The following is a 21584-nucleotide window of genomic DNA, read 5'->3' on the forward strand; positions in this document are numbered from 1 at the left end:
AGGAGGGGAGCACGTCGCCAACTGGTAACGTTCCCAGCTCAAATTCATTGTTTGTGTGTTAGGAGAGGCAACTCGCTGACTGCGCAGTTTTCTCCTGTCTGATCTCCTCAGTTTGTCTGTGACGGCGTCGCCCAGTGACGTTCTGTATCTGCTGCTCGTTCCAAACGCTTGAAGACGCTGCAGCAGGGAGTCGAGACGCCGCATTTTTTATGGTTCCACAATTACACCAAACCAAAACTCCCTAGTCTGTCTTCTGCTCTGTTTAGAGGACTGAATGTAAATCAGCGGTTGCCTTGAAGGTGGGAATTAAACTTGAAACACGTAGCATGCTGTGGGAAATCGTCAACAGTCGTGTAAATTAGAGACAGGTCAAAGTTAATTGGCGAAAACTCACGAAACCACCAATGTGCTGCTTTAAGGCTCCTTTACCACAGCCCCAGAGTGTATTGTAACTCTTAAAACACACACACACACACATATTGTCTCACACAGCTAAACCTAATAAAGAACTGGAGTAGGTTGGATTGCCCCAAACTGACGTTAAAAAAATGGAGCAGAACCAGGAAAAGCCCTCAGCTCAGACCACCGGTCCCCTGACAGAGTTCACATTACCAGACCTAAACCTGCTAGGCTTTGTGTACACAAGACAAGAATGAGCGTGTTAATCACGTCCTCTGACACACACAGAGTCACAAACACACGTATGTATAGCTTTCATATGTAGACGTGTGCAACCATTAATTTTCTCAGTGTGAGGTAGAGGGAGAGCATTAATCAGCAGGAAGATAAACATGACACTAATGCTGCAGCAACTACTCACACATACACACACACTCTCATGTCCCCACACTGTGGCCATCTAAAAAATCTAAACAAAACTCTGTCTAGTCTGTATATTGCACACACATAGACACTCAAGCCCAATCAGCTGCTGTCAGCATATGTTATAGTGTTATGGTGGGGGCTGAAGAGAAGAAGAAGGTGGAGAAGGAGGAGAGGAGACGAGAAGAGAAGAGAAGAGGAGAGGAGAGGAGAGGAGAGGAGAGGAGACTGGACTAGAGGAGAGAAGAGGAGAGGAGAGGAGAGGAGAGGAGACTGGACTAGAGGAGAGGAGAGGAGATGAGAGGAGAGGAGACTGGACTAGAGGAGATGAGATGAGAAGAGAAGAGAAGAGAAGAGGAGAGGAGAGGAGACTGGACTAGAGGAGAGGAGAGGAGAGGAGAGGAGAGGAGACTGGACTAGAGGAGAGGAGAGGAGGAATGCAATTTCAACACCTTCGGCTCCTGCCCTATTCACCTTGCATGTTGTTCTGCAGGAATGCCATTAGCTAAGTGAAAAATGGTTGTGTGTGCGTGTGCGTGTGTGTGTGGGAGGGTGGACGGGCTTGTGAATGTGAGCGCGCAGATGTCTGCAAGCCTGTCTGTGTGTGGGAAGCAGGAGAAAGAGCTTAAAGGGAATAAAAAAAGCATTTTTGAGTGGAAGTGTGTCCATAAACATTGAGGCAGTACCTTTGTATTTGTGTGTGTGCGCGTTCGTGCGTGCGTGTGTGTTTGCGGAGTGAATGCTGGGCTTTAGACCGCACTTTAATGTTGTAGATAAAGTAGGCACTGTGTGCTGATTGGAACCAGACGTGTGGACTTTTTTTTTTTTTTTGCAGCACATTGTTTCAATGCACCTTTTTTTCAGATGCTATATATCCCTGTCAGGAAGTGACTGCCCAAAGTGTTACACATTTTATCATATAAGCACCTGTGTTATCCGCTGTGTAACTATTTCAAGATTCATGCTATTTTTCCAAGCGGTGGATATCTGATTTAGAGTAAAACTCTCCATATTTTTTTCCACACAGCTGCAAATGAACTGCATCTCCTGTGTCCTTTGTGCACATTTTTTGCACCTAATCTCACACATTCTCCCTGTCTTGTCTTTCGCAGTTCAATGAATACGTTGCACATCTCAAATGGTTCAAATTGCACCCTGAGTAGTGTATAATTTAGACGAGGGGTCACCACATCTCAGAGTAGTCATACTGTGGATTAAGCTGTCTGTTTAATGGCCAAAACCTCAGAGAGACAAAGCAGACCAGGCTTTAAAAAGTGCCCTAAAACAATACCCTAAATATTTAGTCTTTTGCAGCCCCCTGTGTGCACTCATAAAGGCTGAAGTATGTTCAAATTATTGGCCTCGGTCTGATCTCATTTTAGATTTAGCGTGGTTTAATATTTCATTATATCCCCTCTGGCTTACGGGGATTTGTCACAACTGCGTTCTGCATGGGTCAGCACATGGCCCACAAACACAGACACACACACACAGGCATGCACACACACTCTGGTCCTGCAGAGCCCAGTGAAAACAAAGCCGGGCTCTGCCAGTGTAAACACAGGCCATTGTTATGGGCACTCTTTTTCCCGCCTCATATCTTCGCTCCCCATGGCGATGCGGGGGCTACACCGAGAGGTACAGCGCTTGGCACAGGTCCCACGTTAGTGGAGTTATATTAAGAATTTTGCGAGGACTCATTTGCCTTGTGTTTATGTGACCGTGTCATTATAATGCAGACTGCAGAGTGTGATTTATGTGCTCGGTTTCTCTCCCTCGCACTCCTCTCTCTCTGGTTCAGTTTTTACTGCTTGGCTCGCTAAGTGTGGTTTGTGGCGTTTTTTTTTTTGCTTTCGAGAGGCTTTCGCTTTTTTGACAATTATTTTTAGACAAGTAGCAGTCGTTTTTACGACACTGTACCGACGGATGCGGACAAAATAAGCACATCGAAAAATATAAGATATGTGAAATATTTGAATGGAGGTCCTATGTGCTAGTGACACCAGGTAATGTGCTGTAAAGCATCTCAGTTGTATTAAATGTCCTGTAGCTGTGCAAAAATGCGCGAGATTGTGTGTCACATCATGGCGTCTCTCAGCTGTGACCCCTGCATGGGCCACATGTGCAGTCAATTAGAGCCAATCAGAAGGCTGTAATCAGGGCGTGGCGTGGGGATGGTGGCAGCATGGCAGCGGGGGAGTTTTTTAAGACCCACGATTATTGTGTCAGACTGATGAGGAAGGACAGTGGTGGGGGCTGCCAGGCCGAAGCCACATGGGGGGCTGTGTTTATTTAGTTTGTGCCAACCACACCTGGATCAAAAAAAACAAAAAAAGGTCTTGGTTTAGTTAGGTGACAGATTGGTGCGGTTTGCCACATGAGATGATGTATCACAGAAAGGTATTTCCATAGATTCCCTCAGTGCAGGAAGGTGAACCAGCAGATCGAAATAAAGACCGGGAAATCATTTACTACATCTCCTAGTCAGGCATCCACCTCCTGCTCTGGTCACTCGTGGCAACCAGAGCTCTTTGAACTTAGCTTTGTTGATTGTCTCCACAGTAAGATAGCATCAGAAATTCTCCTCTTACATGTGCGTCGCTGGCTCTTTCTCACAAGTGAGTCGGTCTCAGTTGCACACTCCACACTGGAACTGCAGCTCCAGTCGTTCTCTAAACCTGACTTGCGTTAGTGAAGCTTTCAAATCTCTTTCATGCAATCCAAAGTTGGCAAGGTCACAATGAAATACAACACGTTGTACTTTGGGACCAGTCCCTCTGTAATCTGTAATCTTTCATAATACTCAAACCCGAACAGGAAGTTTCCATAGTGAAACTTCTTGCTGAGATCTTGAGGTTTTGTGAAGTTTTTATTGGCTTAAAAAATAGGTATTGAGTTTGATGTAAGTTTTGTGAGAGTGTGTGAGTGCGGATGTAAAACTTCAACTGCATTTACATTAGTCTAATCTGAAAATCTATCCAGACTGTTGAAGCTCAGGTCTCTTCACATCTCTACCACAATTTATGCATTTCTTTTCTCTTTGTGTGTGTGTGCAGATATGCAGTATGACTTCCATGTTTGCATTTGTACAACAATGCAAAGTGCAGGTGCAGGTGTGTCCTAAGTGGCAGCCATCAATTCTTCATCTTCAGGTACATGCTTTTAAAAGACAGCTTGTTATGTGTCCACCACGACAGCACAGTGTTGTGTGTTGGTTTCTGGTGTTGTGTACACACACATCATGAAACTGCAACATTGCCATTTTTATAGAGGAACCAACACTCTGTTGTTTATCACTCGTCAATCTGAACCATCTCCTGTCTAATAAAGGCACAAATGACAGAGAAGTAAGAGCTCGCTTGAGGTTGTAAACCTGTAAATGTCAGATGTCAAATGCTCCTGATAAATCTTTTCATCATTGCTCACAACTGGAAAAATCTTGCAATGCATCCAAGGTATAAGTAGTATCCAGTGGAGGCTGGGGAGCTTTGTGAGGTCTGCTGTGCTGCTTCCTGCACTTTGATTGGCTCTTGGACCACTGCCAGGGTCCGTCTCTGGAAATTTGATCAGCGTGTGTTTTCATCGGCCTTTAAACAAATGGTCCACTTCTACCTCAAATCACATGTCACAATTTCGCTATTAGTGCTACTGATGTCAGCGAAAACCAGGCAGCAGATTTTTTTTTTTTTTTCCACGGCTTATTTGTTTGTGCACAGCAGTGAAAATGCTGGAACGTCAGACAGACGGACAGCTGGACAGACTGTCATCTGCTGGGTCATAAATCACCACCACAGACAAACATAGTGACCGGAGCGTGGCCCGGCCTCCAAAACCACATGTGAGCGGGCAGGAATGTATAGCCCACTGCATTGTGGGTTTGCGACAGGGGGAAAGATTGCAGACTCCCTGACTCACAGGACACTGTGAGGCTGGGGGGTGGGGGCTGCTTAACTTTCGGGAATTAGAGTGCAAGGTCAGGGGGAGTGTGTGAATCACCGGTGTGATGCTGTCCACATCTGTCTAATTTATCGCTCCTTCCTCTTGTGTCATAATATACTCCCACGTTGAAGCATGTTTTGCTTTTGTTTTAGCCTTTAACATGACTCTTAATCAGCCACAACACAGACTCTGGTCACAGCTGTGAGCCTGAGCTATGTAAAAAATGTTGAAATGTTGAATGCCACTGTCATGTCTATCGTGTCCCAAACTAATTGACATTTGTGCCACCTTCTCAAATGTGAATGATTGCTGTTTGTTTTCGGACCAACATATTTGATTCTGTCGACTTTGGCTCTGAAGAAAAATTAAAGGCCATTTGTCAGTATTTTTTTGTCACTATCAATATCTGTCAAAACAGCCTGGCTCACAAATAGTATAATTTTGCCAAGAATGTTTTGGATATTTACGTTTTTATAGTAATTGCGACCAATATCTCTACACCGATCAGCCATAATATTGGAGTCAAGCCATGAAGCTGTGGAAAATAATTCAAACTACAAATTAAGAGTCAAAACAAACCAAATGATTTAGAGTTATTCTCAAGGAGAAAGGCAACAGCCAGTCACAATGTTAAAAAGTTATTGTTTTAATGTTGTATGTTAACAATGGATCACATGACTACTTGTATGTGAAAGTTTGGTTTAGTTTTTCCTTTATTTGTTCGATAGGGTAATTCTACATTAATGAACATTTAAAAAAAGATAAAATGTAAATGCACCCAATTATAGCCAAAAGGCTCATTTCCATTGGCAGTCCCCCTGCCAGAAGGAGCATGGCAATGAGACCTATAATAAAAAGGGGGCTCCTGTACTAGTGATAAAGCCTCAGAGGATCATTACACTTTATGTGTTTTCTCTCAGCCCATTTTTGTTTTCAATACCTGCATATCTTGTCAGAACTGTAACTGAAAGGACTGTTATATATCTCTGTCTAATTGTTCTTTATCTTTTCTTTCATTCCCTCTTTTCATAACTCCCCTCCCCTATTTTTTTCTCTTTGAAGTCCCAAAGAAGTTGCTCCAGGAGCAGGGCCCCAGACCTCCGGTGTTCTCCCCGCCGCCCAGCGCCCATGACCCCAACATCGTAGGAGACGGCCCTCCAGAGGGGAGCTCAGTCAAAAGCCCTGACACTGTTCCAGGTGAGCAAAACGACAAACACATTAGCTTATTCACTCGCACATAGACACACACACTCTCGCGACTTCCCGCGGAGAGCAGTTAACAATAAACAGTAACGAGGCCTCCCAGGCTTCAAGAGGAACAGGAGGGTCAGGTTCCAAGTCAGGGCATAAATGTATGTATATTTAATGTCACACAAGTTCAACTGCTTCCATATGTACCCAAGCAGAGCCATTGGTTTGGACCATTTATGATCATAGGTCTTAAAAATATACTGCTTTCCAAGAACCAATGATTGCACTTACATGTGACCACAGTCTAAATCAGTCTGTTATAATGTCAAACTCCCACAGAGAGAAAGAGGGAGAGGACAGAGCGAGAACAATGAAATGAAAGAGTGAAAAAAAAGGAAGAGATTCCAGCAAGGAAGGAAAGTTAAACAAAGATTTATTCATGAGGGATGGTGGCCTGCGTCCAGCACACTAATTACTCTGCTGAGCCACCGGCACTGTACTGATTAGGAGGATAAACGAATGAATGAGGAGTTAAGAGAGGGAGTGGACAAGAGATGTGTGCTGCAGTGCTGACAGCTCCCAAAAAAAAACAATGCATGAATGACTTTGCTTCCTTGCACCGGTTTCAAAAAAACTCCAGATCATCCGGAAAAACCTGTTTGGATCTGATGTAGCGATATGGGATGAAACATGCGGAGAAGGGAGATGAAGGCGGAACAGGATGTCCCAGTGAACATGTCCGTTTAGGGCCCGTGTGGGGCCACTGTGGGCCCCAGTACCACCGTGGCATGCGGGGTACAGGTGGGGCCCCAAGTTGAGTGTAGGAAATGAATGTGTAACAATTTCATACCAAACTTTTTTTATTTGCCAAGTTGTTTTAGTTGCCCACAGGAAGCCTTCAAGGGCCCCATATGGGCTGATACATGTGGCGTCCCCAAAAGGTGTGTGTGTGTGCCAACTGGGGTGTGTGCAGCGTAGTTCATGTGTCAGTGTTACTTTGCTGAAAACATGAAATAGGCCTACTGTGTTTTATTTCAAATGAGGAAGGTAGTCTTTTTTTCCTGATAAAGCATTTCAACACAAATTCACTATTGCTAAAATGTCCCAATGACTATCATTTCAAATAAGGAATAAGTGATATAATGATTAAAAAGGATTTTACCCAGGTGTATAAGAAGTATTTCTAGCACTGTGAGTGTTTTCTGTTGATAACCTGTGGCTATTGTGAAGTGTGTTAAGGAGAGGGATTGTGGTTGAGTGTTGGTGGATGTCTGCACCGCAGCAGTGGGTCCAGGTGGAAACATTTACCTCCTCAGTGAGCAATTCCACCTTAAACTGCATTTATCAGATAAAAAGAGGCTGACACACCTTGACACACTCTGCAATTAGAGGCTGCTGGCGTGTGCGACAGTTCACCAAAGCTCGGTTACCTGCACTGACAAAAATAATCAAATGTGGAAGTAGGACGATGTTGTTCACACAGCTCATGCTCTTTTTTTTGTCTCTTAGATTAAGGTTGTTTTTCTCAGCGGTTTCACAATCCCGACCAAACAACTTTGTCACTCAGAAAAATGGGCATTCTTTACTAATCGAAGTAATTGAATCACTCTGTGCCTCTTTAATCTCTCAGCCCGACTTCTCAAGTCCTTCATACACAACACAAGTCGGCACGTAAACACTGAAAGGAGCCGTGCTGTGATGGAAATCCACAGGAGGAAGTTGTTGTTCCCATCTATAAATAGATCTGTTTCTGAGATTTTTTGGGGGGAGAGAAGCTTTTTGAGATGTTGCCAATGTACAAACTTTTCCCATGTGGCTCTGTGTTTCTTAATGACCTGAGTCAGAATGAATTGAACAGAAGCGGGTGCTTGCTTGTGTTGTCCTCTGAATCACACAACTCCTCTGCGAACATGTGTGTTTCATTATGTGTGATACATCTTTTTTTTTAACGGAAGCGTATCTCCTAAAATCGAAAACCACCGTTGAGTTGAGTCAGCGGTCTGATCGCTGTAGTCACAATACTTAGGAGACAATAAATTCTCCCCTTTTTACTGTAAATGACCAAAGCAGCGCCGTCATAGTATGACTGTACGTGCACACACTCATTGTGGGGCCGCAGATTCTGATCTCGATATCTACACGTAAAACTAAAGAAAGAATTCTACCCGCTGTCCTGCTTTGTGCTCTTACACTCGACTTTCCTGTGCTGATGTCTTTTGCAGATAAGAAGAAGATTAGGGAGACAAACCCCAACGAGGAGAAGTCTTCAGAAGCTGAAAGAGAAGGAGGAGGAGGAGGAGGAGGAGGAGGAGGTGGAGCAAGTCCAACTCGGCCCATAGGCATGAATCCCATCATCAACACCTCGAGCACCAACATGGCCCTCATCAGTAATGCACTGGCGGCCTACACCTATGTCTCAGGTAGGAACACTGATTTAATCTTGTGTCAGGCAACCAAGAAACTAACAACCTATAGAAAATAATGAAAACTCCTGTGGAGAACAGCTCCACTATCCTGGATCTAAATGCTCAGACTCAGGAGCAGTTTCTGCTTCTTGGCTGGTGAATTCAGTGGTGTTGGTGTTTCAGTGTATGGTTTCATGTGTGGTACGCGCGCGTGTGTGTGTGGTGCGCTACCAAAATCCCCCCGTTTCCTTTTTCCTTGCGACTGAGAGGTAGGTAAATGTGGGCCACAGGAATGCAGATGTTGAGCAAGATAGAGACTACACACACACACTACACACTGCCAGTCACCTGCTTCCAGATGCTTGAGTAGTTTGGATTATTTCCTGTTTTATTACCTCCCACTCGGTCACTCAAATAAACAGTTTACACAATGTAATATATATTACATACAGTCAAATAAACATATATGCCGAACACTGTATACTGAAGAGAATATGCCTCTTTTTGAACCTCTTCAAAAGATTTCACACACATAGAGGCTGCCAGAACATTTTATGATCTGCATTCATTTGCACACGTTATATTGAGGATAGATAGATAGATAGATAGATAGATAGATAGATAGATAGATAGATAGATAGATAGATAGATAGATAGATAGATAGATAGATAGATAGATAGATAGATAGATAGATAGATAACATAACATAACATAACATGTCTGTTGTTGATATGGACCGCTTGTTGTGTCTGCAATAAAGATTAATAATAATAATAATAGATAGATAGATAGATAGATAGATAGATAGATAGATAGATAGATAGATAGATAGATAGATAGATAGATAGATAGATAGATAGATAGATAGATAGATAGATTCAGCTGAGCATCTGAAATTCATTCAGGAGATCTGACCTCTGACCTGAGTTTTGTTGTAGAGTGAAATCAATCAATCAATATGAACTTTATTGTCCCAGAGGGAAATTTGTCTTGGACAATCCAATGCCACCAACAGCTGCATTCCATAAAGACACAAGACAGACATAACAGTACATTTAAATGACATAACACATTTTTCCATTCACCTGAGTAGGTACAATTCATAGACCAGGTTACATAGATACCGCAAAGCCCTTGTTGCCTTGTGGTTGCAACCAAGAAAGAAAAGAAGTAAGCCTACAATCCTGCAGGACAGAGCAGTGGCTTCAAAGCAAAGGCCTCGTTAGAGATGCTTGTGAATTGATCAGGGAAGCAGAAGCAGCTCAGTCTCGTCCACCTACAGCTTGAACTGTGTAACAACATGCAGAGATGCTATTCTGAAGACCCGGAGAAGGAGAAGTACAGAACAGAACAGAACACAGAGCTGCGTTGGCATAATTTGTCAGACATCATAACCGAACCAGACAAAGCCAGGCGAGTGAGTCATATGAGCTGTGAGTCTGCAGCCAGTCCTCATTAAAGTGAGTGAGCCATCAAGTGAGATATTCTCTGACGCAGCAGAATGAACAGGACACAGGAAAGTGGAAAAAAATTCCCCCCTCATCTCAATATCTCACATTCTCTCATTTTCTCCCCTTAATCACAGACCACCCAGAGAGGGCAGCGCTCTTCTTCGTCTGCGGCGTGTGTTTGGGCCTTTTCCTCACACTCTTCGCCCTGGTGGTCCAGATCTCCTGTCGCACCGACTGCCAGCCCCGCCAGCGGCCCGCCGCCAAGAAACGAGCGCGTCCCGCCGACTCGTCCTCCGACTCCAGCGACTCGGACTCGGACTGGGACACCACCTCGGACCTGTCGGCGCGGAGACACCGGCGATTCGAACGCACGCTTAACATGAACGTGTTCACGTCGGCGGAGGAGCTAGAGCGAGCGCAGAGGCTGGAGGAGAGGGAGAGGATCATCCGAGAGATCTGGATGAACGGGCAACCGGACATCCCCGGGACACGTAGCCTCAACCGGTATTACTGAGCACTGCTTAAGAGGCTTTTTTTTTTGTAGAAAGCTTACTTGACTTAAACACATTTGAGGATGCACTTGGGTTGGAAAGGGGCAAGACATGAGGCCCCGATGAAGCTTTATAAGCAAGCACACAACTGCAACTGTGGACTCCCACTGATTCAAAAAAGTAGGAGGTATTACAGGCTTGGGAAGAAGAGCTTTCCCTCTCTGGTGGTTGGCATATTCCTCTGGGTATCATAAGCTATACCCCATTTAGTGAGAGAATAAGCTGACTGCATGGTAAGCACGCCACTTAGCTGCTTCTTTCTGCTGGAAGAGAGAGGGGTGAAAGGCTACACCGCCTTGACCGTGACCTCAGCAGGCCTTTTTTTTTTTTTTTTTGAAGTGGAGAATTTATGGGTTAGCTTCTTTAGACACACACTGGCCTGCAGAGACTATATAGTGACTAAAGGACCAAGGCCTCACATGGGTCTGTTTCATACAGAGCGCGGGCGGGCGGGGCAGCTGCAAGAGACTGTGACACTTGGAGCTTCATGCTCAGTACCCTCCAGTATTCAAGTGTGGACTTCCCGGAGGGGCAGCATAAAAGCAGAGCCCAGTGTACTGGACAATGTAAGACAATCTTTCCACAGTGAATAACCATGCTGCCTTTTGAACTTTATAAAAAACCAAAAGATATTTTTGGGGGAATTCATCTCAACCCATATGAAATATATTTTATAATATTTAATAGTTTATTGATGTTGTGTAATTGTGTTCTCAAGTATGGTTTATTATGAGCTATTTTTATACTTGGCGAAGGTTGTCTGGCACCTCAGGGATGCAATCCTAGTGTTTCTGTGTTTGGTTGATGTATTTGCTTCCTAAGAAGGGGATCAGCCCATTTAAACAGCTATGTCAGCATCTAAAGAAAAAGAATTAGAAATATCATATAAAGAGCCTCAAAGAGGTTTCTGTGATTTAACCTTATTTTTGATACAATATGTTTAATTCACAGTGCAGTGCCTTTTCTAGCTATTAAGACACTGTTTTCAGGAGTGCAGCTGGCGTATCACTGAATAACTGGTCAAATGATTTATGAATTGGAAATATCAAATTTATCTCATTATATTTGTGTTTCATTTTACCTTTTACTGTTGCTTTGCTGAAGTGGGGCATGTGTAAAACCTGAATGTCTCTGTTTAAAGTTGCACTTGCTATCTCACCAGATTTAAATGTACGTAATAAGATTGTGCCAATTTTGTACAAGTGAATTTGTCAGGAACCTTTTTTTTTTTCTGGTCCTCGCTCATAGAAAATTGTGAATTTCAGGTCTGCCCTATTTTCAAAGACACCAGTGCTAAACAGATGCTTGTGGTAATCACTGCTCATGGCCATCTGAAGAAGGAACAAGCACTGCAAAATGTATTCACCTGAACAAAATTGGCTCTTTTTAATCACATTGCAATATAAGCTATTGTCAATCTAGCTCTGTTTGTGCTGCCCTGGATTCAAGCATAGAAACAATTTTAGTTTTCATAAAAAGCTTGTTATTTTCCAGACTGAGAGTTTTAATTGAGAGCACACAGGACATATTAGGGTCATCCACATAAAGACTGACACGCTAGGCTATATAGTTTTTATAATGACAGTTATTTTGTTTAAATTTGATTGGTGGGATTCAAATGTGCCAATAGCTGGTAAATTGAGACCAAAATATGACTCCTGTGCTTGGAATAAACTGTTTTCAGAAATAACCTGTCCACTCTTCTTTACAGTCGTTTCTGAAGGCTTTGTATTTTAAATGTCACTGTAATGGGCAGTGACTTTGTGATCATCCAACTATGCTTGATGCTTGCAGTGTATTGTGACATTCAGGGAAAACAACTGCAATTATATTACATTATCACATCATTATTATATTAACATTATTTTATGAATGTATGTGAAAATATGGAAAGTATACACACAAGCCTGTGTTTATTATAACTTGTGGACCAGTAGAGATGTATTGGTGTTGCTCGCCCCCTGGTGGTAAAAAATCAGGACATACAATTTGTGTGAGTAGTAAGGTTAAGAGTCACCATTTATAAAACAAATCATTTAAAAACATATATCTTCTTTGATTGATTTTGGAAATAAATGGCTCAGTAAATTATTTTTTACAACCAAAAAAGGAAAGATATTTTTACTTAAAAAAAATAAATAAAAATAAAAATAATAATAAATGCATTTATTTGAGAGTATTGATTTAGTACATGATTTTTTTCCATTGGGCTTTTATTCTGAAGTTTCGCTAAATTAGTTTCCAGAAATGTTTGTTTACTTTTTTCTCTTTAAACTTTTTTGGGGGGGGTTCCGTTGTGGCGTCGCCATGGATACCATCAACTTACCACGGTCTGCCTGTCCCTTGACACAACAGAAACACGGTTAAATCCAACAAGTGCACGGATATAACAGCATAAAATTCAACAATTTGAGCAGCCGAGGAATTAGGAGTAATGGCTTCGCATTTTAATAGCCATGGATTACCATTTCTACCGGGAAACACATTTCGGGATGTGACGGTAAGGTCGTTAACGTTATAACGTTACGTTAAATTCCCCAAATTCGACATAGCGCAAGGATTTTACGTTTGACCAACAATGAATGTTTTGTTAAATTTATTAGGTCCTATATAAAAAGCTGCTGTTGTATGTTGTAGACATGTCATTCCTGCATCTGTAATTCATTTTCATTAAAAAAAAATTAACATTCAGAAAGAGAGATTGATTAATTTATTGTGGTGTTTTATGTAGCTATTGGATTATCAGGTGGTGATATTTCATATGTATACTGTATTTAATTTAAATGCTCTTCACTGATCTCCTTCTGCAGAAGTCTGCCTTCCATCGGCCACAGACACTGAGCTACAAGAACGGCTATGCTCTGCCCCGGCGCCCCACTGTTGGCATTGGACAGGATCCTCTTTTGTCACAGCAGTTGATCCAGCAGGACATTAACGAGTTGTCCTTTGAGACACCAGACATGACTTATGGGTCTGATGAGAGCCTTTCCAAAGAGTTCATCCCCGCCCATGTGGCCCTTGACAAGAAGGTATATAGTAGGACTGCCTGGAAGTGTTTGACTGGTATTTTGTGATTTTGTTTGGTCAACTTGGTCAACTTGTCTTACAGGTGCTGCGCTTTTATGCATACTTTGAGGAGGGCGTCCTGTTTTCTCCTGATGAGGTATACCGTGTGCGCCCTGTGGTCATTTACTATTACCTAGAGGATGACAGCATGTTGATTTACGAGCCCACGGTGGAAAATTCTGGGATACCGCAGGGAAAACGGATCAAACGGCAGCTTCTGCCCAAAAACGAACATGGAGAATATTACCAGTGGAAAGACCTTAACCTTGGCGTGGACCTGGAGGTGTATGGAGTCAAGTACCACATCACACAGTGTGATGCTTTTACACAGGTATAGCACTCACCTATGTGAAGGCTTTCTCCTTTTTTTGCTGATATGTAGCTGTCAGTTGTTGAAAATATACTTTTTCTGTCTTTACTGCTCATTCGCCACATACAGGCATTTATGGAAAGTGAAGGCATTGCTTTAAACGACCCTGAGCCGACACCAGTGGATCCTTACAGCAAACGTTGCAACCTCCCCCAGCCTTGTTTCACAACACCCTCTGAATTCGACAACATGCACCAGTTTCTCACTATGGACCGCAAGGTAAAGGAAATTTTCTCCATTCCTAACTCAGTGGGTAACCATTACAAACCAGAATCTGGACAGCTATCAACAGAGAAGCAGGAGAACCATATCCTGTAGTATGACTGTACCGACAATTATAAACGCTACATTCCAGTTTTACTATCAGGCTTTTTTTTCCCCTCTTGGGCAGGTGCTCCGTTTCTTTGCCTTATGGGATGATTCTGACTCTCCGTGCGGGGGAACCAAGCCAGTTGCCATTCACTATTACCTGGTGGATGACACGGTGGAGATCAGAGAGATCCACGAACCCAATAGCGGTTGGGATCCTTTCCCTGTCCTGATGCGAAGACACAGACTGCCCAAGAAAATCAAAGCTGGTAAAATGCAATGCCAGGTCACTGTATATACATTTTCTCATGTTAAATTTCTATGAACTGATGCTGTGCTGACTGTGAAGCAGTGTAAAGTCAGATGCTCTCTGAATCACCTTTTGAAAAATGCAGATCTTTAGAGGCACAATGATCAAGTGTGGCCATTTTTTTTTCTTAAATTCTATCCAGAGAACTTCCCCAGCTGTGTGCTGGAGGTCTCAAACGATGAAGTGGACGAATACTATTCACCCAGAGACTTCCAAGTGGGTCAAACGATGATTCTGTTAGGCCGTCGTTTTTTGCTGCATGACTGTGACAGCTACACTAAGGAGTATTTCCAGAAGAACCATCCTGACATTGTGTTGAAACCCACTGAGGTACCAAAGAAGACTGACACCGCTCAGAACAGAAAGAAGGTGATTAAATAAACTCTATTTCTGTGTAAAAACTGTGTAATCTGCATTTGATGTGTGTACTTTTGGAGGAATTATCAATAATTATTTGATCTAATCCATTACCCATGTTGTCTATATTTACAGGAGATTCCTCCCTACAATGGCTTTGGTTCCCTTGAAGATTCGCTCCAGAATTGTTTGTCTCTGATCCCTGAGGCTCCCAAAAAGAACTTGGTGAAGATGTTGGAGAACGACCACAAAGTGTTGCGCTACAGTGCCAGACTGGTGAGGCAGCATTAAAGGGTGTTTGTGCTGCTTCTTTGCCTATGTAGTTAAAAGTCATTCTACAGTGTAATTCACGGTCTAGCCCAGAAGAACACAATGATTTATTGATTGACCTGACACATTTTAAAGCCGCTAACTTTGTTATTGACATTCCAGGTCTCACAAAATCCCAAAGATGAAGACCGACGTTTTATTCTGTCCTTCTTCCTGGCCAACGACATGATTAGTATTTTTGAAAAGCCCACTCGCAACTCTGGTCTCCTCGCTGGCAAATTCCTGGAGAAGACGCGTGTTCCCAAGCCGGGCTCAACTGTGCAAAATCCTGAGTTTTACTTACCTGCAGACTTTGCTATTGGAGCCACTATCAAGGGTGAGGTTCTCCATGGCTTCATGGATCTGGATACCATATATTTTGTCAAAGAAACAAAAAGCAAGCAGTAACCTGTAGATCATGGTACCACATTTGCCATAAATTAAGCGTAATCCAGAATTATAATTACATTTTCATTTTCCAGGGATCAAAACCAAAACACAAAACCTCAACTTGTAGTGTGTTTTGATTTTGATTTGATATTAACCACGTCTCCTCTCTCTCATGTTTGTTGCTGCAGTTTTTAGCCACCGCTTTGTATTGACCGATGCTGACCACTACGTGCTTACATACCTGGAGGAAAACTCAAGCGACATCCCTTCTGAGACACTGGATTCTTTGCGTCAGAAGCTGGGCGCAAGAACTGCAAATAACCAACCAGGTGACCAAAACGATAAACAATCAGCTCAACAGATCAGTTGAATTACCTGTCAATAATACTTTTAGTCCAGTAGTTGTCACTTTAATAAAAAGAAAACTTGTGGACTAATAATATACAGCAATTTAAGCCCAAACTTCTTTCTTTTTTTTCTTTATCAGGTGATGAAGTAGAAGAGCCGTCTCCGTGATGCCAGGGAAGGCTAGATTACTCCAAGTGTTGCGCTCTGCTCAATAAATCTGTATACAAGAGAATGAATCTGTTTATTAACACAATTAATATACAGTATACTGGATGCACTGACTAATGAAATATGACAACCTATGCAAATGACCGAAATACAATTACTTTTTGCTTGCTGGTATTTATATAATATATAAATATTATATATATTATATGTAGAAAAAACGCTACATACAAAATGGGCACCTGACATTGTTACATTAAGTAATCAAAGTAATAAAAAGAAAGACAGAGGCTATATGAGGCTATATATATATAATAACCGAAGTAGCCCAGTGCTTTCTGTCTCATGATTCTGGCAGGGGTATGAATAAAAAACAAAACAAAAAACAAACACACACACAAAAAAAGAAAAAGAAAGAATGCTTGCTGAATGTTTTAGATTGGTAAGTTAATATTGAAGTGTAGTGTAATTTATGTAGGCCTAGGCCCTCAGCCATATAAACAGACAGTGAGGGCCAAACAGGGATGCTTCTAGCACCCTATTATTACAGTAGCATTAAGCTAGCTTTGTTAAGCCCCATTCCATTGAGATTTGCCCATTTGAAAAGCAAAGCTGTGCAAGGTCTGTGGAAAGAATATTTAGTTTAGAGTAGTTATAGATCATTTACAATGCCAGCATTTTTCTATGAAGACATTGTGACAACAGGAAATTGATGTTTCAGGTGTATATGATCGCAACAGACAAAAAGTCCACATCTTATTTCTGAAAATTGCATTGTTTATTTATAAAGTAATTAACAAAAAAAAAAAAAAAAATTTAAGGAAAAAAAAAAAAAAAACATGGAATGGCATGCGGTAATATCCAACATACATACTTGATGCATATCTGTGAAGTGACCAGTGATGAATGGAGGATTTTAGACAAAACATAAATCATTGGGAGGAGCCCAGGTCTACTTTTTTTGGCCAAAGTCCCTTCCCTGACATGGAAGGGATCACGGTTGGGCCAGCATACAGTAAGCTCATATTATGGCATATCATCAGTAACATTTTCACTGCTCCAAATGGATCAGACCAGAAAACAAGCAAAGCCGGCTCAATGGCAAGAGCTGCAAACAGCTGCAACATCAGACAAAACTACAACCAGTACAGTACTTATGTATGAGGATATGCATTGAACACATTCAACACTGACACACAGTACCGTGTGCCACACAACTTGTTCACTTTACATTTTAATCGTCACTCTGCATACAATGGTGTTCCTTAGGGTGGGATAGCAGGCCGCGTGGGTGTATAAAAATACTGATATGATGAGAAGAGTAAATGTCTGTTGGGCTCGAGAGATTTCCTTGGATTTCATTTTCCAGCATTCAAGCCTAAGTCTGGGGCGACTGAGTCTCTGTAACATCTCAGGACATAGCCAACCAGAAGCCCGCTGGCCATTGGCCGCCAGCTTCCCTGTTTCGCTGTAGAGAAAACCTTAGCCTGGGCTAAGGCCACTGTTCAGGCCAGTCTGTATGTTATCTTAGGTGGATTTGAGTTTTTTGGTCCGAGGAGACGCTCCGTTCTCAGCCTTAAGAACTCCGTTTTCATGGTGACCAACTGGCAGAGAGAGAGAGACAGATGAGAAGTCGGAACATCTGCTAATGCAAAACATGTCATGACATAAGTGTGATCTGCTGTTTTAAGTAAGGAACCATAACAAGTCACATTCCTTAAAACTGCAATATTCTGAAAGTGTTGTTGTCCTTTTCTACTCTTCTATAGCTGTTACTCAAGAGATGAGTCAACACTGTGTTATGAAACACGCTGGACTGGGGTGTTTATACTCACGCGAGTCTCTCTTCAGTGTCCGTAGGGGTTGTTTTGGGGCTGCCTTCTTGCGAACAGCCTGTTCGTGTCTGAACTCCCTCCAGCGCCTCAGCTGGAAGCGGATAAACTTCCAGAGCAGCCAGGATTGGGTCAAACATACCAGCAGTAGAACAGTCATCCTGGGGGGGCCCCAAGGCAAGAAGATTAGTGGAAGTGTATGTTTTGGAAAATGAGCCTGACACTGTGTGCGCGCTGAAGTTATGAAATTACTTTCTGGCCTTGCATATGCTGTCTTTTTCTTACATTTCTCCTGGAAACGCATCTCAGATTTGAATTGCTCTAGTAACCCCTGTTTGAGAGGTATCCTTAATGAATATTCTCATTCTGAAATATAACATTATACTTACTACAATTTGTGGAGATGTGTTTTACTTTGTAATCCTTCTCTGTCAATAAACTCCTCAGTAAATCCACTGAATTTATGTTGTAAAACAATAAGTGTAATGTACCGGTAGCTGTAAAAGTCATAGTACAAAATGAATCATGATCCATAAATGTACGAAATAAACACTATGTTTTTTTCAGCCCAGATTTGACTTTACCTAATCAGTACAGTGTTGAAATTGCCCATCTCCAAGTCCAGCCCCTGGTTCTCGGAGCGAGCCAAACCAAACCCCACAGCCAGGAACATCAGGGTCAGAGTGACCATCCGTGTAAACACAAAGCTGGCTGCCCACAGGTCAAACCTGAAGCACAACACATAGGGAGGTTATGGTCAATAAAAAACAAAGTGCTGAGCCAATGGCCTTCAATAAAATGAACTGTAAAAGGGGAAAAACACTGAAAACACACGTGATACAGCAGCTTAGGGAGGGGTTAGAGAATATCCAGGTGGAATGGAGCCAAAACACTTGAGCGTTTGTGATAAGGACTTATGGTATATCAATACACTATTGGTGGAGTCAAATATTCTGATAAGCCAAAAGCATTAAACTCTGTGGTTACTTACATTTTCTGATGGTTCTCATCAGTGAAATAGAAGAGTCTGGCAATGTGGAAGCCCAGCTCTGACACATACTGAAGGAAGAGGAGCACCAAACCCACACGACTCATACTGCACAGGAAAGCAAAGACAGGCAGAGACAGTCAGACAGAGGTGGCACGAGAAATAATAACAGTGGTGAACAACTCTGGAAGTGACAAGGTCCAGGTCACACGCTGAGTCAGGGTGATTAACACATTACTTTGAAATTTGCCAAGTTTCTTTGTTGTTTGTTATTTTCTTTTGTCAATTTTCATGCGTATTTTTCTTGATGGGACTTTGAATTTGCATCATAAAACTAAAAAGAGTCCTGGTGTCAGATGCTTACTTTAACAAATAGGCTGCAGAGATGTGCAGCAGATACAGGCAGATGTACTGCAGCTGGCGAGAAATCTCCTCCTGAAACACAAACAGCCTTTATTAGCAAAGACACTGTACTGGATTTTAAAACCCCGGAGCCTTTTGTTCTTCTTTATTTTCCATCCAGTGCACATACATGCAGAGTACACGCACACACAGCTCTTCTAGTTCCCAGGGCCTCCTTACTGACCTTGCGTACTTTCTGGAAGTAGAGCTCCGGTAGGGCATGGAGCCAGTAAGCCAGCTGAGTGAGGTAGAAAAACTTCACCTGAAACCTGGAACAGAGATACAGACAGGGAAGCAGGAGAAAGGGTGAATACTATGAATCCTGATGAAGCACTCTGTAATCGACATTGAATTAGTCATTTTTAATCCCCCGCCCCCAGCTGGAATGTGTGCAGTGTGGATGCGGGAGACATGACATTGTCATATCTTGCAAGTTGGCCTTGACACAGCCCCTGCATTTTAATACAATACTTTTAATATTTCAGTAGATATCAAGTTCATGCTGTGCATGGTCTTTATGCCATTTGTAGTTTATCTAAATTGCAGCCCACAGTTACTTTTTTCTGTTTTGTTTTTTTAACTTGTGTGATGTGAAACTAAATACAAAACAAAAATCTAGATTTGGGCTTTTGTTTGTTTTTTTAATACCAAATAACTACTAATGACCTGTAGTTTAAGTGATAAAGAAAACGGAGCATTGGTTGAAGCGCTGGTGGTTTTATAGATAAAATGAACCTACACATGGATTATTGTTATGTATTTCTAGTGAGATAAACAACTTTATAATCTACAAACCATGTCATATTCTTTCTTCTTGTTTTTGCCAACATTACTTGTGTTGATATGTGTGCAACATAAAACACAGTGCAACATCTGTCATACCTGAGGTGTACATGGGGATAGTTCTCCCAAAGGCTGCTGGGATGTAGGAGATATCCTTCCTGTGTGGAGAGAGGGACATGTGCTTGCTTCATTACTGTTGCTCATGTGTATTATGTGCTTAAGTTAAATACACTTATAGTTTTGATATGTGTATATGTGACATTTAGTTGTCACACAAGAAAATGAAATATGAGTCACTGTAGTAAAATCTCACTTACTGTTATGAGAATGTAAAGACTCCACACGCTAGAAACCAAGTGAAATACACACAGTTGGCCCGACTCATTAAACTTGGTGTTCTTGCTCTTGGAGAGGTGGAGGCGCCGGTTCACTTTCTGCAACATGAACAACACAGTAGACGGTGTGAATGCAGCTGGTTCCAGTCAGAGCGGACGGCATGTCATTGTCATGCACAAGGAAGAGTCACAGTTAACAGAAATAACTGGGACAAGAAAAGACAGCCGATACTATTTATGGCTGACGCTGAAGCGGTATTCCTTTCAAGACGCTTTGGAAACCGTGGTGATGGAGCTAAAATAAAACCTCATCCCTCGTTGCTGCCCTATTTCTAAACAATGACACAAGGCCTGGTACTTTCAGATGGATCAAGTGCTACCCTCTCTCTTCCTGTAGCCACAACTCTAACCAGACCACTGTAGCCGTGTCAGCCTGTTGTTTTCAGTGTGATTTAGTCCCGGTGACAGTCAGCACGCCGGCTCATGCTGCTCCTGTGCTTTTGATGTGGTGGGTTTTGACCCTTTCTTCTTGATGTGCGACAAAGTGTAACCGTATGCAAACACCTGAGGGGGAAACAGCTCATATCCTGGTTTCAGTATACAGTGTCTTCATATCCTTGAATATATTAATAGCACACCCCTGGGCTGCTGTGGGAACATTAAACAGACCATACAGCAGGTATTTTTCAGGTTTATCACAACACAGCTAATATTATTCAATCATGCAATAACAAGTGGAGTTAAGAAATCAAGATGCAGCTTTGTTGATAACGTATTTTGTAACATTTTGTTTTATTGGTCTGTAATTTTCTGAATAATTTCCTAATCATTACGAAACTGCTTCATAGACAGAGCTACACAGTTTTGCACTAATTATCCTGGAACTTCAGGTTAAATTGGTACACTTGCACACTTTCCACTCTCCTGGTTCCAATAATAAATCAGTGATGAATGACTGTTATTTGGGATTAAATGGTGGCAAGTCTTTCATGGAAATTTGTACCAAATTTAATTTGCCTTGCAGGAAATTAGAGAAAAATGATCGGTGTATATTGCTGACAAAATGCCAAAGGATCACTGATTGCTTTCTATGACTTCTCCCATGTCTCTGTGATTAATTGACACTAAATTAGTCTACTTACATCCAGAAGATACTCCTGCACTACGGCGTGGAGGATGATGGCGATGAAGAAATAGAAGAGGATGGTGGCGCTGTCCTTCCATCCGTAATGGTACAACGTCACCTCTCCCTCTGAGCAC

The 21584-nt window shown here is 42.2% G+C and overlaps 3 protein-coding genes across 4 annotated transcripts in view; 2 read left to right on the forward strand and 1 right to left on the reverse strand.

Moving 5' to 3' along the window:
- Positions 1-10323, forward strand: part of eva1aa (eva-1 homolog A, regulator of programmed cell death a) — a gene marked incomplete at its 3' end in the record, with an annotated part of 70560 nt that extends 60237 nt beyond the window's left edge. The window contains exons 6-8 of one of the 2 annotated variants that reach the window (XM_084000601.1): positions 5824-5967; positions 8175-8372; positions 9944-10323. In XM_084000601.1, coding sequence (XP_083856727.1) covers positions 5824-5967; positions 8175-8372; positions 9944-10323 — 722 coding nt within the window. The remainder of the gene's footprint in view (positions 1-5823; positions 5968-8174; positions 8373-9943) is intronic. The other variant, XM_084000600.1, reaches the window with a different exon arrangement.
- Positions 10324-12794: 2471 nt separating this feature from the next.
- Positions 12795-15841, forward strand: efhc1 (EF-hand domain (C-terminal) containing 1; the record flags this gene model as incomplete). The annotated part of the gene is made up of 9 exons (XM_084000234.1): positions 12795-12860; positions 13171-13389; positions 13470-13757; positions 13866-14015; positions 14188-14374; positions 14558-14784; positions 14908-15048; positions 15205-15418; positions 15660-15841. 9 exons carry the CDS (start codon positions 12795-12797, stop codon positions 15839-15841), a joined length of 1674 nt encoding a protein of 557 aa, XP_083856360.1.
- A 908-nt stretch (positions 15842-16749) lies between these two features.
- On the reverse strand, positions 16750-21580 carry tram2 (translocation associated membrane protein 2; the record flags this gene model as incomplete). Its single annotated transcript, XM_084000235.1, has 9 exons — positions 16750-17588; positions 17820-17977; positions 18401-18544; positions 18808-18912; positions 19169-19239; positions 19391-19475; positions 20089-20147; positions 20307-20423; positions 21467-21580. Coding segments are annotated over 9 exons (930 nt in total), but the record flags the coding sequence as incomplete, so codon positions are not given.
- Positions 21581-21584: the final 4 nt, after the last annotated feature.

This window comes from Trachurus trachurus, assembly GCF_905171665.1.
Source record: "Trachurus trachurus genome assembly, chromosome: 24".
Classification (NCBI taxonomy): Eukaryota; Metazoa; Chordata; class Actinopteri; order Carangiformes; family Carangidae; genus Trachurus; species Trachurus trachurus.